Source organism: Palaemon carinicauda, chromosome 8 (assembly GCF_036898095.1).
Source record: "Palaemon carinicauda isolate YSFRI2023 chromosome 8, ASM3689809v2, whole genome shotgun sequence".
Classification (NCBI taxonomy): Eukaryota; Metazoa; Arthropoda; class Malacostraca; order Decapoda; family Palaemonidae; genus Palaemon; species Palaemon carinicauda.
The window spans coordinates 95,364,433-95,384,589 of NC_090732.1; the positions used below are offsets into that span (position 1 = coordinate 95,364,433).

The following is a 20,157-nucleotide window of genomic DNA, read 5'->3' on the forward strand; positions in this document are numbered from 1 at the left end:
TTCTTTTTTTCTTGGTTGTTTGAAGTTTTTATAGTTTATATGTATGAAAGATCCAATTTAGTGTTGTTACTGTTCTTAAAATATTTTATATTGATTGTTCATAACTTCTCTTGTTCTAATTTAATGTTGTTGCTGATGTTGAAATATTTTATTTTAAGTGTTCAATACTTCTCTTGTAGTTTATATCCTTGGTTCCTTCCATCACTGGGCTATTTTTCCATGTTGGAACCCTTGGGCTTATAGCATCCTTTTTTTCCAACTAGGGTTGTAGCTATGTTGTAATAATAATAATAATAATAATAATAATAATAATAATAATAATAATAATAATAATAATAATAATGGAAAAATTAACAGCTCAATTTTTTGCAATTTTTAACCCTCAAGATAATTTACAATATAAAATCTGAAGAACTATTTTAGTTTTACAAATGCTTTTCATAGAGAAATATTTTTCATAGAACCAAATCGGAAAGAAAAAAGTTGGATTATACGGTATGAAACAGTACGTTATATGCACAGACTTCAATTTATACTTTGTGAAATAGAAAACATTTTATATTAGTTTATATTGTTCAAACAAACTATAATTATGACTGGACAACAAACAATACATTTATCGCATCATGGCTCAATCAAATTGAAAATAAATTATATTTTTGCAATTGTATAGAGCTGATGTTTTTATCAGATAAGTCAATTTTTGAGTAGTATTATGGTAATAGAATTTCTTTTTTAACATTTATTATTATTATTATTATTATTTTTTTTTTATTATTATTATTATTATTTTGTTATTGATGTTGTTGTTGTTGTTGCTATAAATTCGATAGAGATTATTATTATTATTATTATTATTGACGTTGATATTATATATGTATGTAGTTATTGTTGTTCATATACATTTTTTTCATTTTATATATAATTCAAAGTGCCTAGTTTAAAATTTCATTGCTTATAGTTTTAAAAAAATTTTCAAGCTCGTCACCACAATAATTTTGCTATATAGGCTATGTGAGTTATTATTTTTAATTCTGACACGCACTTGTAGGTGAAATATATATCTCGATTTCGATAAGAGAAACTTTGAAAATTATTCCAGACATAACTTTAAATACATCAATTTCACTTACAGATCTTTTGGTATGTGGTGGAGAAATTATATGAATTATTCGAGAAGTATTCTCTCCTTTATAAACAAGCTCTGTAGGCTATTTTTATATATGAAAATAATCTATTTGTATAAACTAGATAGATCCGGATATTCGAAGGAACGGGGCTAATAAAAGCCTGAAGACACGTCTTGTGTATGTAGGCTATATTTTGTCGATGCACGATTATCGATAATGCCCATTATGGAATATTGAAGAAGGTAGTCGACTAAATTAAGAATAACTACGCACTTTTATTTTTTGCGGATAAATCATGATTGCTGACTGCCCTTTCAATTGACAGATGGAATTTTTTATATAGCCCAAAGCTCTGAATTATCATGAATAATGGAAAATATCATATCCAATGTTATGTCCGAAATCAACGTTATCCTTCTGGCATAGTGATCCATATTCTGAACTAGCGAATGGTACTTTCGCTTGAGTATTTTACAAAATTATTCTGCAAGGTAGAAAAACTTCATTGATTGATTTCATATTCCAAAGTAATGGTAAACCACGAATCAAGTTAAAACCGAGGCACATGGAATAGAATTGTGTAAAGAATACTTTCTTAGCTCAACAATAGTTTGGATTTCGTATACAATAGGTTGTGAGAAATTCTTAAAGCTGTAAAAATACTGGAAATGTTCAAAATATTTCCCTGTAAAGCTTGTAATGAAGGAAAATACTAGGACATTTTTGAAAGGCAAAGGTAAACAAGACATAACACACAATACGGTACAATTAATAAATTTTTGAACAAAGCTGAGAATCCCACTGACAGTTTATTATCCATTGATATATATATTTTTTTTAAGTTCTAGATTTTATAACTATATATTTACACAACACTGAGAAATTATAAGCCTTTATAGATACAAAAACAGTTTACCTACGTTTTTTTACGATTAAGCCCATTCCTGACTAACCTTAGACATTCTTACCTAATTTAATTGTATACGAAATATTCTTATCTTTCAAAGGAAAACAATGACACGCTTTTGGGATAATCAAGGACAAGTGATCTTTGTTGCAATCAATGCTCTTCAATGAATATCGCAGATATTTTTGTTTGTGATTGTAATGGTTAAGGATCATCATTCTCAAGTTCGCTGTATATCATTACATCTCTATTTATATATTTTGATTTGCATTAAATAACCTTTGATTACTGCTGTCTTGGCATCAATATAGCCACATATATATTTATAAGAGAGGACTTCTTTTGCAATGACATTTCAATTCACAATCTGTTCACATGTCCACATCATAAAATGAATTAGAAAAGAAAGTACGGCCTTAAGATATTTATTGTGCCACAATCGATATTTTATTTCATTTTCGACCCAAACGAGCTGTACTGTTGCACTCAATGAAACGAATGAAACGCATCTTTATGTGATACTGCTGATGACTGGAGAGTTATAGCATGATCAGATTTGGTAAACTTAGGTTGCTTAGCAATTTTCCCTAAGAACAATGCTGCCGACTGACTTTTGGTCCATTCATGATCAAAAGAGATGCTTCTTTGGCAGCAGCTACATCAAATGTAGATGCCTTTTGATTATTGAAAATGTTCATCAGTACACATAATGGAGGATCGTGTTTTAATAGTTCACAAAGAAGCATTTTACCTTTGAGATACACGCCAGAAACTGTTCATAGTCTGTTGCATGCAAGAATTGCAAGCTTCTAGTTATATTTCTTATTTCAGTTTTTATACTACTGCTAACGTTTCACAGAGAAGTGCCTTTTCTATACTCTATTAATTCTTAGATTGATAAAAATGTGGCTTAGTACTTTTGATCCACACATCCTGGTTAGATGAACACCTGGACTACTTTGATTACTTACAAATTAATTGCACTAGTGACATCATGTCTTACACAGACGGCTTTTTTTCCTATCATTTTCTTTTATTTACAGATTCCGTCAACATGCAAGGAAACATGAAACTATGTTGTAACTTCCAGAGGTAACTTAAACTCTTTAGCAGATCTTATTTCGAATTATCAAGTCAACACTTCTATCAGTCTTATAATACCCGCATGGCCTATTCATGGGTTAAGATATCATCTATACTTCCGTCTTGATACGCCACGCCACCTCTGCCAGCATATAAGTTTCGGCAGTGATAGCATGTTGTGCATTTAATGACATTTTTTGTTTATCCTTTAGTTTCTTGTGATTTCAAGCTTCCATAAGTCAACATTCGAGAGAATTTGGAGAATTCAAATTTTTAAGAAATAACTTAGAAAATAACCAGAATAGCAGTTTCTATCAGTCTTATTTCATTATTGGCAGGATCTCTCTTATTTCGTGGAGCATATTACTCGTAAGCTCACATATATTCTATATCACTTAAAATATATCCTTACACCTAATAATAGGGCTCTTATATTTCTTATCTAAGAATTCCTCATTGTAAATATGACCTGTATTTTTATATCTGCTTAATTCACAAGTAGTGTATTAAGATTCCCAATTTTCATGTATTGCTGATGCTATTGATTGTCATAATCTTCTTTTCGTACCTGATACCCTAATAATATGTAAATGCTATTTACAATGGCACCATCCTACAGTGACTCTGGACTCTTCTTCCCCACTTATCATTTCTCTTGACAGGATTTATGAAAAATGTTATTAACAAACTTTAAGTGTTTTCACGACACTGTTTACATGGAAGATTTATTTCCCAAACTTCATGACATCAATAAAATCTTTTTCACTCAAAGTATACAGCAAGTTTTAAAATTGACTCAGGTTCTGAATTGATGTAGGTAATCTTCTTATAAACTTTATGTTGTTTAATTGGAAAATACTAATTCTCTTTTCCATGCCTCTAGTACCATAAAAAGATATTTACCAACACAGTTATTGGCAATCTACTAGCACAACATGCACAATATTAACGTGTCATCCATTTTTGTGCCCTCTCAAACTCAAATCTACTCAAATTTGAATTGTTTAATTCTCCCTGATAAAAAATAGAAAGTTATTAAAATTGTAACAGGACTCATAATGGTAGACCTGACTAGGAAGGTAAAATGAAACTGGGTGAAAGTTCAAAGGTGCAGCAAATGTTTTCATACAGAACAGGCTGACCTAAGTCTTTTTATAGTTTATATATGACATATCTGTTTTGACTTTGTTACTGTTTTTAGAATAATTTATTGTTAATTTGTTCTAATCATTTGTTTATTTGCTTATCTCTTTTCCTCACTGGGCTATTTTCCCTATTAGGGCCCTTGGGCTTATAACATCTTGCTTTTCCAACTAGGGTTGTCGCTTGGCTAGTAATAATAATAGTAATAATATATATATATATATATATATATATATACAGTATATATATATATATATATATACAGTATATATATATATATATATACACACACACACACGCACACACACACACACACACACATATATATATATATATATATATTTATCATCACCATGATTTCGTCATAATTTATCATTACCATTGCTACCATTACCTTTACTGTTATTCTGATATCAGTGTACAGAATTAGTTAAAGAATTAATAACATATGCTTATACAGTAATTTACAGAACGTCGAATGACGATTTTTTTTTCCTCAGGGTGGTTCAATTACGGATCCGCGGTTAATATTTTGTGGACTAAGAGCGCTTAAATTAATTCAATACGTTATTCGAGTGAAAAAATGACATTAAGAGTATTTTTAAGGTTATACGATCAGGAAATAGAATTTCAAGTATTAATTTGACTCTCTCTCTCTCTCTCTCTCTCTCTCTCTCTCTCTCTCTCTCTCTCTCTCTGAGATATGAGGCCTTTCAACCCAAACCTGCACATTTAGAGCCCAACTACAAAGAATGCATCTATAATGCCAGGGGGTGGTGCAGATATGGAGACAGTTGCAGGTATACACACACAAATAAATATGAAGGCGAAAGAGCAAATATAATAGAAAAGTTGGATTTTTTAATGGCAGAATTCCGGGAAATGAAGAAAAGAACATCATATCAGAACAGGAAGGAAGCATGGGGGAATCCATATTATTACCAATATTAAATAATGGGGATGAAACACAAACCATAATAGTAATGAATGCACAGGGTTTAGTCACGAGTAACTCTAAAAGGAAAATATAGTTCTTAGAAGAACTAACCCAAATTGAAAAAATAGATATATTAAATATAAGTGAAACATGGTATTCCCAAGAGACTGGCAGTGATGACCAGATAAAGGGTTTCCAAACTTATAGATCAGACAGAAAAAAATAGGAATCAAGGGGGAACTGCAATATATGGAAGAGACATAAATCAAGGAAAAGTATGTGAAAAATACAGCAACACAGAATGTGAATTGACTGCGGTAGAATTTGAATTTGAAAAACTAATGAATATTGTAGTTTTTACAGACCCCCAAACACTAAGGAGTTTGACATAATAATAGAAAAAATAGATGATATATGTAGAAACCATAAAGACTGGAATATACTCCTATCCGGAGATTTTAACTTTCCTTTCGTGGATTGGAAAGAACGGATAGAAGAAAGTGGTTGTATGTATACATATAAAAAAGATAGTAATAGTAGCGCAGAAGATAAGAGGCAATTTGAAAAGCTTCAAGATATGCTTTTAGAACATAATATGCAACAAATAAACCACATTCCAACAAGAAAGGAAAATGTCCTAGATCTAGTATTTGTGAATGAGGTGAATTATGTTAAAGAAATAATAGTGTATAACACGGGAATTTCAGACCACAATGTCATAGAATTGATAGTCCATTCCAAAGCAAGTGATCGCAGAATTAATAAAAGCACAAAACTTTGGGAAGGATATGGAAAATATAATTTTTACAGTAAAAATATAAAATGGTCAGAAATAAATGAAGAACTGAATAAAGAATGGAAAAATGTATTTGTAAGTGATAATATACAGGTAAATACGGACATACTGTACAATATACTGGAGAAAATTGTTGAAAAATATGTACCGAAAAAAAACAATAAACAAAAGACGTGCATACCAAGAGACAGAAGGATCTTATTTCAGAAAATTAGAAAGTGGAAGAAAAATCTTGCAAAAGAAAAAAATGTGTGGAAAATGAGGGAAATAAAATGTAAGATAGAAAATGCAGAACAAAAGATTATACAGTCGAAAGAAAATGAAAAAAGGGACTTAGAAGAAAGGACACTTCAAAATATAAAAAGAAACCCCAAAGTACTTTACTCCTATGTAAAAAAGATGAATAAAAGGAGAATAGAAATAGGCCCTCTAAGAATTGAAGGACGGCTAACGAATGAAAAAAAGGAAATATGCAACATATTAACAGAAAAATATAAGAGTGAGTTCACACCAAGAATTGCGAATGAGAATAATGAAACAGAAATGAGAGAAGAAAATGTTGAGTATCTAACGGATATAGATATTAATGAAGCAGATATTGTTATGGCTATAAACGAAATTAAAAATGGATCGGCAGCCGGACCAGATGGAGTTCCAGCGATTTTGTTAAAAAAAACTGCAAACACTATCGCGAAGCCGCTTGCAATACTGCTAAGACAAAGTGTAGATATGAGCGAGATATATGTTAAACATAAATTAGCTTATATAACCCCTATCTTCAAAAGTGGATCAAGACTAGAGGCAAGCAATTATAGACCTGTTAGTCTAACATCACATATTATGAAAGTGTATGAGAGGGTAATAAAAAAGAAAATAATGAACCATTTGGTTAAAAATAATTTGTTTAATATGGGTCAACACGGTTTCGTACCTGGAAAAAGTACACAGACCCAACTGATAGCACACTATGAAAACATATAAAAAAATATGAAAAATTAAAAAGACACAGATGTGATCTATCTAGATTTTGCAAAAGCCTTTGACAAGGTAGACCATAACATATTGGAGAAAAAAATGAGAAAGCATAATATTGTGGGAAAGATAGGAAAATGGGTAAAAGAATTCCTGCAAAACAGAAAACAGATAGTGGTTGCAAATGACGAGAAATCAGATGAGGCCCAGGTAATATCTGGTGTGCCACAAGGTACGGTATTAGCTGCACTGCTGTTTGTTATTATGATCTCAGACATAGACTGTGATGTTGAAAACTCCGTAGTGAGAAGTTTCGCCGATGACACAAGAATAAGTAGAGAAATTACTTGTGATGAAGATAGGAACTCACTACAAAGAGATCTAAACAAAATATATGAATGGGCGGAGATAAATAGGATGGTATTTAACTCCGATAAATTCGAATCAATAAATCATGGAAACAGAGAAGGAATGGTATATGCATACAAGGGACCTAATAATGAGACAATCACAAACAAGGAAGCAATTAAAGACCTTGGTGTAATGTTAAATAGGAATATGTTATGCAACGACCAAATAGCAACACTGTTGGCTAAATGTAAAGCAAAACTGGGAATGTTATTCAGACACTTTAAAACGAGGAAAGCTGAACACATGATTATGCTTTACAAAACTTATGTACGTAGTACACTCGAGTACTGCAATGTGATATGGTACCCACACTACCAAAAGGATATTGCGCAAATAGAGAGTGTACAAAGGTCCTATACTGCTAGAATAGAAGAAGTTAAGGACCTTGACTACTGAGAAAGACTGAAATTTTTAAAACTATACAGTCTAGAAAGGAGAAGAGAATGCTACATGATAATACAAGCATGGAAGCAAATAGAAGGAATTACTGAAAACATCATGGAGCTAAAAATATCAGAAAGAGCAAGCCGAGGTAGATTAATAGTGCCAAAAAATATACCAGGTAAACTAAGAAAGGCGCACAGGACATTAATCCACTACGCACCAGCATCGATAATGCAGCGACTATTTAATGTGCTGCCAGCTCATCTAAGAAACATATCAGGAGTGAGCGTAGATGTGTTTAAAAATAAGCTCGATAAATACCTAAGATGCATCCCAGACCATCCAAGACTGGAAGATGCAAAATACACCGGAAGATGCATTAGCAACTCTCTGGTGGATATACGAGGTGCCTCACACTGAGGGACCTGGGGGAACCCAAACAAAAAATAAGGCAATAAGGTAAGGCTCTCTCTCTCTCTCTCTCTCTCTCTCTCTCTCTCTCTCATATATATATATATATATATATATACATGTATATATATACGCACACATACACACACAGGTATATATATATATATATATATAAATATATATATATATATATATATATATACAACCCAAGTTGGAAAAACAGGATGCTATTCTCTACTTTAGTTTGCTCTCGTATCCATGTTGGTCTTTTTCTGTCTGTTAGTGTTATTCCCATCATTATACTTTCCATTGCTCCTTGAATTGTACCTAGCTTATGTTCTAAGGCTTTAGTTAGGCTCCAAGTTTCTGATGCATAAGTTAATACTGGAAAGATCCTCTCATTAGATACTTTTCTTTTTATAGAAAGTGGCATTTTTCCTTCTAAACTCCTTTTTTGTTTGCCAAATGCTCTCTATCCAATGCTTATCCTTCTTTGAATTTTGGTCTAGTGTCGTGGAGAAACATTTACTTTCTGTCCTAAGTATGTATATTCATCAACAATCACTAGAGGTTCTTCTGTAATTCTTATTTATTGTTTTTCTGCATTTTTATTGAACGTTTTCTTAGTTTTACTCATATTCATTTTCAGTCCTACATTTCTGCTTTCCTTATTCGATTCTTCTATCATATTATGTAATTACTTCCATGATTCACTAAACACAACTATGCCATTTACAACTCGTAAGTTGCAAAAGAATTCCCCTTTGATATCAATTCCTACATTTTCCCAATCTAAATCCTTAAAAACTTCTTTTAGGCGTGCTGCAATTGATTAAGGAGAGATTTAGTCTCCCGGTCTATCTGCTTTCGCAATTGGAATTTTTTCACTATCTTTGTCAGTCGTTTCACTGCCGCTTGGGGGACGAGTCGGGGTTGCGATATACATGTCTGGGTTTTGGCATTGCAATGTGCAAACCCTTTCACTTTGCAAAGGTATCCCCACACATATGAGTGTGTTATATATACTTTACTATATATATATATATATATATATATATATAAATATATATATATATATATATATATATATATTAAATATAAATATATATATTATATATATAAATATATATAATATATATATATATATATATATTTATATATATACATATATTTATATATATACATATACATATACATATACATACATACATACATACATACATACATACATAAACGCTCAAATTAATTCTTGTGCAACACTTTAGATGTGTTTAATACATAGGATAATTTAGATCGAAGCACATTTTTTTTATATTAAGATGAAGGATACTGTATAGACTTTTAGGAGGTAAACCATGGAATCTAGACTTGATAATTCCTCAAGGCCTCCTGAGGCTCAGCTTAACCCGGCCGCTACCATTATCTTATGAGTCTTTCCTGAACGATGAGATATTAATCATGGGAATTTTAATGAAATCATAAAAAAAATATTAATCTTATGAAGTGCCGAGAGCAATAAAACGAACAGGAGGCGAAAAGATCTTTTTACTGACCTAGTTAGCGGAGTGAATACAACCTTTGCCCATCTGCTTGTCTAACCTGTTCACAGGTGGTCTAGATATAAGACGTGCAGCTTATAGCTTGTGAGGAAAGGCCAATATCATTAAATGCCACAATTTGTCCTCTTGTTATCATTCTTTTCTGCTTTACAAACCTAGACTTTCAAAGCAGGTGGTTTGAGTCGTTATATTTGGGCCAGACGATAAGTCTGTTGTTTGGTGATTTGCTAGAAACCACACACCTATACAGACTACAGGCTTTCGTGGAATTCCCTACAAATCATGCATTTCGACTAAATATTTTTTTTTAGTATAGCATAAAATTGGGCATTTTGCTTTCTGTTCACTGGCTGATTCTGATTATTAAATTCCCATTTATAAATATAATGATAGTAATTATTGCAATGATGATATAAAAAACGAGAAAAATTTTATGATGAGAACACGCAGTTTATATGAACAATATTTTTATGATAAACAATGACATATAATGTATTGGAGAGAGAGAGAGAGAGAGAGAGAGAGAGAGAGAGAGAGAGAACGTCGTAAACGATTTGTCATTTTAGAGATGAATTGCAATTTTATTTTGGAGATTTTTACAGATTTGGCATGTTATAAACTACAAACTCGGATTAAAACATGCCTTTAAATAATACTAGGTTGTAGGTTGGCCAGGGCACCAGCCAACCGTTGAGATACTGCCGCTAGAGAGTTATTGGGTCGTATGACTGGCCAGAAAGTACTACATTGGAACCTTCTCTCTCGTTACAGTTCATTTTCCCTTTGCCTACACATACACCAAATAGTATGGCCTATTCTTTACATATTCTCCTCTGTCCCCATACATCTGACAACACTGAGATTGCCAAAAAATTCTTCTTCACTCAAGGGTTTAACTACTGTGCTGTAATTGTTCAGGCCATTTTCCTCTGGGTAAGAGTAGAAGAGACTCTTCCTCTTTTTTTGTTAAAGTTTTAATAGTTTATATAGGAAATATTTATTTCAATATTATTACTGTTCTTGAAATATTTCATTTTTCCTTGGTTCCTTTCCTCATTGGGTTATTTTCCCTGTTGAAGCCCTGAGTTTAGAGCATCCTACTTTTCCAACTAGGTTTGTAGCTTACCAAGTAATAAAAATAATAATGATAATGATAATAATAATAATGATAATAATAATACAGTCGTTCATTTAGTCCGGTATGTGTGTTGCATAAGATTTTTGATAATTCTGACCATCCATTGCATTCAGATCTTCCTGTACAGTACCATCCTGTTCTTAATACTAGGTATGCAATTGATTCTATTAGTCATGCCTTCTCCACCGTGAGGCTCTACACTATACAGTATTGTAGAAGTTTTAGTCTAACTGTGACCAAGTTGTCGAATAATTTTCCTAATGAGGTAGTTGAATCGGTGGAACTTGAAAAGTTAAACCTTGCAGCGAATATTCTTATGTTCAACAGGCTGACTTAAGTCCTTTTACATTATAGACATGGATGATTTAATGTTGTTACTGTTCTTGAAATATGTTATTTTAATTATTCATTTCTTCTTCTATAGTTGATTTATTTCCTTATTTTCTTTCCTCACTGGACTATTTTTCCCTGTGGGAGTTCATGCGCTTCTACCATCATTCTTTTTTAACTAGGCTTGTACCTTAATTATGATAATAATAAAAATAATACTAAGCAATGAATAATTTGGTCGATTTGAGTTAATGTAGAATTTGGCCGTTGATTTCGGTACACAATCCTATACCCCAGTAAATGAAGACTGTCCCACTTCCTTGTTAGAGCTACCAACCCTGTCACAAATTCCAATTACCCGGAAAAGTGTCCCCGATGGATATGTCCGAGACTGTTTTTACAGTACAATAAAGATGATTCACAACTAGTATGGCTTAGGAAGGTCCCTTTGTTGTCATTCGATGGGTGAAATATTCTGTTGATAATCTTATAGGTCAAGTTATTAGGCATAAATTAGTTTTCTTCTAGATTGAATAGGAATATTCTTGACAATTGGCAGGAAAAGAAGTGTGTATTTATAATAGCTCATATTTTCATATTACTGCATTAATTAATGGCAATAAATAGATATCCTTATTTCACCTATATATCTGTTTTTCTTACCATTGAAGAGCAATTACTGAAAAAGTGAAATCCAATGTGCTTGCCATTTTGGGTAATTTAAGTGTTTTGATGAAGAGAACATCTAGCCTTTCAACGTGTTTCTCAAAAATCAGTTTATAGATCTAAAATCTGATATTAAGCAAAGATTTTACTATGGCAAATAATGGTTCTATGACTGCTTTATCCTCATTTTCATGTAACTCTTATTTGCAAGACACATGAGCCGATATGTCCTAGCAAACAGATGATGTTTGAGAAACTCTCTCACTGAGAAAAGTTAAACATTTACGTAAAAGTGCAATAATTCTTTGAAACATATCAAAGATGACTTCATCTGATATTCCTAAAGATCAAATGTATCTAAGACTATTTTTAAATATGGATGAGGATACAAAAGAATCGACAGAAATGAAACTTTTTTAATGCTTAACTAATACCTGCTTAAAGGGAGAACAGTAAAGTTGGCTAAAAAAAAAAAAAAAAAAAAAAAAAAAAGAGAGAGAACCCTGAAACATGTCGTGAGTTGAATGTGTGTCACTGTTATTCTTGATGACCCTTCAAACAATTGAATTAGAATAGCCTGTCCATGAAAGCAACCAAACAAATGAACAGAAGCATTGATATCTGAATTTAGGTTGTGGTGATAAATGAAAGTTAATTTTATGCATAAAACAGCTAATCATTAGCATTTCCCATAAAAGTTGCCAACTGTGTAATTTTCTTTTGATTTTAAGAGTTGTGTGAGATCCAGGGAAACTGGATTAGTGATTTGCCATCGATTTATTCAAGATTGAACTCTGAAATTGGTTGAATCTATAGAAAATACGAACATCGGCCCTTACCTCATAGAATGAAATTCTTGTAAAGAGATATAGTCAAATTTACATATATATATATATATATATATATATATATATATATATATATATATATATATATATATATATATAAAGAGATATAGTCAAATTTACATATATATATATATATATATATATATATATATATATAGTCATGTATGTATTTATATATATATATATATATATATATATATATATATATATATATATATATATATATATATATATATATATATATATATATATAGGTGTGTGTGATTTGTGTGGGGGTGAATGTCTACTTCTGTACGTATGTTTGTATGTGTTTCGGTATGTAACTAGTTGAAATGAAGCAGATGAAAATCAGGCAGCATTTACTCTTCATACCGCACAGAGCATTAACCTGAGTCAAATTTGCAACGATAAAGTCCACCTTAAAAATAATATGAAGAGAATAACGATATTCCTTAACTGTGAATGGATCTGACTTAAACCCGAATTCTTTTACAGCCAATATTGCAATTAAGCGTATCAATTAAATAAACTAATTCACGGCAACCTAGATACTGCTGAAGGATCATATATATTGGATTGCTATTTTCTAGACTGCCACTTCATCGTTCCATTAAGTGCACTTGTGCCCGAACGGTGAAACAATAACTGGATTTCTGTAATTCCTCCATATACTCTACAGTCAACCATTTATGAATAACCTAGTTATGCCATTCTAATATTGAAATCGATAAATAATTCTCTCTTAGCTATTATAAGAATTGGAAAATTTTATACTATTCTTTGAAGTCCTTCATCAGTATATTTCTCTTTCTTTACTGTATACCTATCGTATTCTACTTAAAAGTAGTTAAGGTTTAAAAGAGAAAGGCGAGAGAAAGGGACAAAGAAAATTGAAACAGTCTCTCTCTCTCTCTCTCTCTCTCTCTCTCTCTCTCTCTCTCTCTCTCTCTCTCTCTCAAATCAACAGGATAAAAGGTTAATGAAAAATATAAAGTTTGGGAAATATTGATTGATATTGCTGTCTTATCTACAGTGATCCTAAAATATTCGGCATCAGGTAATGGTAATACGTGGTATGCAATATAACAACTCATTTATTTAAATAAACATGTAACAGATACTTTATTTAAAAAGAACATTCGGTGATTTTCAGATAAATTATTGGGACATCTATGGTTTGTAATTGAATTGAGTTTGTCAGGTGTTTTACTTGGTAACTAATGATTTAGTTATAATCTACAATACGAGTGAAGGGTCAATAAATGATAATTCATATCAACTGAAAAATAAAGGATACACTTTAAAAAGTAATTATAGATCACGGGGGAGTCTTGGGTTTAGTTTAGAATAAGTAGTGACCTTTTACTTAGTTCAAGTATTTATTTGATACCAAAATTGAGGGGAAAATGGGAAAAGAGCTGTTACGAGATGTTGACTAAAAACTCAAAAGAGTTTGGAATATCTGCTTCACACACCGGTTCAAGATTACTTCGGCCAACCACGCAAGTTGTATTGTTGATGTCCAAAAAGTATCTTAAAAAACGTATTTTTCGAGATATATATATCGATAGCAAAACGCTTTCATTTATATAAACCATTTAATACTTATTTACTTCGATTTTACCATAGGTACCTGTTTATTATTATTTTATTTTATTTTATTTTTTTTTATCAATTCTATAGAGTGGCAGGTTCGACAATGCATCTGCTGAGATGAGACTGGACACATCTCCCAAAACTATTTGATATATTATGCCATTTAGATAACATTTCGTCACATTACTGAACTTTCTCTTTTCGTTATTCAAATCTTCATGATTTTCCATCCATCACCGTCTCTGCTGAACACGACATCTCATTATCTCTCCCTAATCATCTGCTCTCTGAAGAGCAATGTCAAGTGATGCTTCTATTGATCCGTCTTACCTTTCCTACTTGAATCTCCTACTCGTTTCCGATCTAAAGACGAATTTGTAATTATCTAAGTATGATCAGATATGTTAAAAATTCATGAACCCTAAATCTATTATTTTATTTTTTAATTCTTGACACTAGTCTTAATTTTCTTTGCTGGTATCATTATTTTTCAACTTTCGAAACTAATTTATTGAAAGTTCATCACCTGTCTGAATTCCGGGGCTCATTCATGAGCTATCTGAGATTCTCTATGTCACGGATACTCTGTAACATTGAAAGCTACATGGTCCTCAACACTGATTTTCAAGGCCATTATAATATATTGTCTTATTTAAGTCATCTAATACCAACTAGCCTAAATGTATCCTTTCCACCAATCCATTTTTTATTTACTTCTTATGTCACTATCACTAAAATAAAATCGAAGTCCTATTTCTTTTTCCGTTTAGTGTCACTGGGCTGTGATATCTTTGTTTCACGATACCGTAATCTCTTAATTTTTTATATTAGAGAGATGCTGGCTGGATGTATTAGGGATATATTACTTTATCATTTAAGATAATTGGTTCATTCAAACGTCGATTGGCCTTAATATTGCTCTCTTCAATTCTTACTAACAACATGTCTCGTTAAAAGCTAATGGTCTCCCTCCTCGATCCTCAATGACTGCTGATTACTCATGGTTTCCATTTCCTCTATTTCGCTTTTCCTATTCATAAATATTTTCTTCGTACGCCATTTTACTTTCATAAGCTATTGCAGTGAAATATTACAATTTTCCAAGCCAATCAATAATCATGGAGTTGTTCTTTGTATTACTTATTTTTAACTTAGCCATTATTCTTCTTTTAAAAACTTGATCCAATCCCATGTCCTTCCTCACTCATATCCGGTCATCTTTTCTCAAGAACTTATAGCAATGTCTTGTCATTGCCCTTGGCATTTTCAAAGTTGCTAATAAAGCATGAAGTTAGTAACAATTTGCTAAATTTCTTCAAATGGGTTCAGTCTTTTCAACAACTAAGTTTTTTTTTTTTTTTTTTTTCTTCTTTTTTTTTGTCCAGTTTATGTTTGTCACCATTGATAAGTAATGGATAAATGTATACGGATTAATTCAAATCTGAATTAATTTTACTAAAGCACAATTAATTAATGAAGAATACAAAATTGCCAAAGATCTGCAAAGCAGATAGCAGAATCATTTGCATATTTATTATTAGACTTGGAAAAGATATAAATGAGAATACTTATGAAAAAAAAAAACTATAGGTAAGGAGCATATCTCTCAGGGACACTGATAAAAGTAATGAGAAAGACACTTACCGCACTATTAATGGTAACAAATATAAGTTGGTATAATAAAATAGGAAAACTGGTTGATTTGAGAGAACTGAAGCCATATGAATTAATTTCTACGAAACATCAAAATATATTATTAGCCCAAAAATGTAAGAAGGTGGTTTAGGCTAGATGTTAGGGTAAAATCAAATCGGTCTAAATACAAGAGTAAATATTTTTAATAAATTAGATAAAGTAAGTGAAAGGATTGCCCCGACACATTAGTGGAGCACGTACTCATCCTTTCGCAGCCCATTTGAATTAGAGAAAGTTATATGCGAACCCAGAGAAAGTGGACGATAAAGATGCCAAGGAATTTTAGAATGGGAAATAATGATAAATATTATAACGCTGATAGCATATGTGACTATCAAATTCACAGCCTGGTGTGTAAAAGCCTTTTTATTTTGTTATGTTGAGAGAGACAACGTTATGTTATAAAAAGATACTGGAAAAAAGCTGAATCCTAAATGTATCTGATCTTTCACAAAAACAACTTGATAATATTAACTAATACCCATCAGTGAACTTAATTTAATGTCGTAAAATAACGGATATATCCTCAGTATTCAACATACTTATTTCATTGTGTATTATAGCATGTATACATGAAGGGACGGTGGTTGTGATTTTAAAGAAACTGGATTTTTTGAACATTGAGGTCTATACCGTGTGAATTCACAACATTCGTTAAGTTTAATAGTAGTAAAAAAGATACTGTAATAACCTTTTGGACATTGCTCATTTGCACTGAGTCACTTGAAAAAATAAACATGCTGCAAAGACACTATAAATACTAAGACGCAGTATATTTCTGTATAATCATGGCAGAATGCTATGTGCAAGCGAGCAGTTAGGTGATATCTGAAATGCGGGTGGATGCAACTAACTTTATTTCAACGGATCATGAGTTTATATACAAGCCGTTACAAGCAAGAATAGCACAAAAATTCAAACACAATGATTGATAAACATACAGGCTTAAACAAGTTATCAGGGTGAAGGGGAAAGCAATACAATATATACAAAAAACAAATACCGTTAGAGTGTACAGCGTGTGTGAAACACATGTGGTACATGCTCCCCCCTTAAAAAAGACATACATGGGAAATAGGGCTCCCTGTTCTGGAGAAGCACACTGTAGGTGGGTCACCTTGTAGGAGACACACAGGTTTAAGGCGATCAATGGAGACCCAGTTTTCTTAGTCTCGGTTGCTCAGTAAGAACGCCTTCATTGTTCGACGGATCATTAGGAAAGGCCTGTGTAATGAGCGTTAGTGGTGGCTTGCTGGTGTCTACGCAGGAAAACGTTCGATGCCTAGTGCAAATCTGTTGGTATGTGTTGTTTTGTTGAGGGCTCTTAAGTCTTGCGGCATGGAGTAAATTTTTCCACAACATGATGTAGGAGCTAGATATTGTCAGAGGAGGTTGTCATTGGAAAATATTTCGGCAAGGATGACCAACGGGTCACCATACACCATTTCAGCTGCCGGGACATTCAGGGTGTCCTTAGGAGTAGTCCTTAGTCCCAGGAGGATCCAGGGAAGCTGAGTAAACCAGTTGGAGTCCTTGCAGCAGGACATCAAAGCTGCTTTGATGGTGCGAAGAAAACGATCAACCATTCCATTGGTAGCAGGGTTGTAAGTGCTTGTCTGAAGAAAGGTGATTCCCAGGAGATTCGCTAATGATGTCCACAATTGAGAAGTGAAAGTGGTATCCCTGTCAGAAGTAAAATGTTCAGGGATATCAAATCTCGCTATCCATGCCGAGAGTAAGGCAGATGCAAGTGAATTTGGAAGATTCAGTTTTTATGGGAATGGCTTCAGATCAAAGAGTGGAGTGGTCGAAGATGGTAAACAGGTAACGATGTCCTTGTGATGTGAGTAGGGGACCTACTGCATCGATGTGAATGTGGAAAAAAATGGCGCTGAGGTTGAGGAATGGTGCTCACTCCTTATTCCGTGTGTCAATGTATTTTTGAAGTCTGTCATGAAGCAAAGGCAAGGACCCAATCCTTAGCATCATTAGTAATGCCATGCCAAATGAACTTTGTCTTCAGTAGCTGTGCAGTAGATTGGTGCAAGGGATATGATAGGCCATGAACGAAACCAAACACTTGTCGGTGCATGGGAGCAGGAACCCATGGTCTAGGTCTACCAGTAATGACATCACAGAGGAGGGTGGCATTGGAGTTCTTGAGAGGGACATCTTTCCAATGGAGTGATGTATGATATGTCTTACATACTTGGTACTCAGAATTTTTTTATTACCACCAAAGGTACACTTGTCATACCGGACAACAAGGGTGTTCTGTTGTAAGCGGTCGAGCACTATGCGTAGGTGATGGAGCTGTTCCTCTTTAGAGGAAGAGAACACAAGTATGTCGTCGACATAACATACACAGAAATGGAGGCACCCTTTTATGACATCGATGTGACATTGAAAAGTGGCCCCAGCATTACGAAAGCAAAACAGGAGTAATTGAAGTTATATGTACCAAAGGGGGTGGTAATCGTGGTTTCTGGGATGTCTTTTGGGTTCATGGGCACCTAATTATATCCCTTCAGGATGTCGAATGTCGAGAAAACCTTTGCTTTTTGCAGGTAGGAGGTCATGTCGGCGATGTTTGGGAGTGGGTAGTGATCTGTTTCTGTCTGCATGCTCAGACACCTGTAATCCCCACCCACAAGTACACAGAGAGCCATCTTTATTTAGAACGGTGTGTAAGGGTGACAACCATTGGCTTGAGGACTTTTGGCAAAGGCCCATTTCTTCCATTTTGGTGAACGTTTGTTTTGTGGCTGCCAAACGATCCAGTATCAGATGCCTGAATCTGGTGAAAACTGAGGGGCCTATCATCTTGATATGGTCATAATTACCATGTTTGGCGGGAATCGTGGACGATAAACATTTCTGGATGGAAAACTTTTGGATACATCGTGAGGTGGTGGGCATAGGTATCCTTGTGTACGCTGATGTGGAGAGTAAGGCTGGTTGGAGAGGTGTTGACGAGTAAGATTTAGTGTCGACTAGCTGTTGGTGAGCGACATCAACCAGGAAGAGGTAATGTAAAAGGAAATCAGCACCATGGATTAGCAATGTCACATCAGCAACGAGAAACTTCCAGTGACATTTTGTGCTTCCAACCAATAATGTGATATTCTCGTAACCGTAGATGGGTATCGCAGATCTGTTCGCAGCTACTAGGCAGCTATCGGCAGATTTAGACAGACTATGTCGTGTCCTGCAGAGTAGTTTTGGCAGAACAGACTGGAAGGCACCTGTGTCTACCAGAAATCGCATGCCTTTACCTGCATCATGTAAAAGAAAACATTAGTGACATGGAAGGCTACCGCCACAAGTAATGACCTACTTACATGTTTTTTGGCCATTGACAACCGTTCGCACATTTATTAGCTGAAGCCTCGAATCTAAATGGGTAACTGCGGCTAATGGGCGTCAGTTAGTGGCTGTAGAGGTTGTTAGTTCGAGCGTGAGAGATTGGTGGATGGTAGGCGGCTGTGTGGCCGCTCCAGCATGTCACGGGGAGGCCATCTGTGTCATATCACATACACTTCAGCTTTGGACGATGTTGAATAATTGTCCTCTTCATCAGGAGTCATGGCATGATGAGGTCTTGAAGGGGGTGAAGTGGCTGTCCATAAGTGCGTCACGTCCTTCATTGGCAAAATATCGACGTCGGGCATGGCAGCGCTTACTGGTTCGGGTAAGTGTCATACTCAAAGGATATAAAGTAGGTTCACCTCATGAGGAGAGCCGTCTCCAGCAGAACGATACTGGTCATTTCTCCGAGGCCGAGGGAAGCCTTTTGGTTCCCCCATCGGTTGCTGAGAGGGCTGAAAACAGTTGACTATGCGGGTGGCTGGCGATGGTAAGTACTGCTCCACGACGTATATTTTGCGAGCGTCGCACGTTATCGAGAGCGTCGTGCATTATCGAGAGCGCTGTACTTTATCGGGGTGTCTCATTGTTCTCAAAGCCAATCGGAGATTTCTGGGAAAGTGTCCTTGGGGATCGCTGCGAGAACAAAGTCTGCTTTGGTTCTTGAGTGAGTCATGCCCTTGATGCAAAACGGGACTTCAGCGTGCTGAAACCAGGCTAATGCCTCTGTATTAGCGAAGGGTTGTAGTTTCATGGATATGGCGTTGATAGGGAGGTCAGTGTCA

General features: G+C 34.0%; 1 protein-coding gene across 1 annotated transcript; it reads right to left on the reverse strand.

Moving 5' to 3' along the window:
* Positions 1 to 18,523: 18,523 nt before the first annotated feature.
* Positions 18,524 to 19,273, reverse strand: LOC137645374 (uncharacterized). The gene has a single exon (XM_068378182.1). The coding sequence runs from the start codon at positions 19,271 to 19,273 to the stop codon at positions 18,524 to 18,526; it is 750 nt and encodes a 249-aa protein (XP_068234283.1).
* Between the last annotated feature and the right edge of the window lie 884 nt (positions 19,274 to 20,157).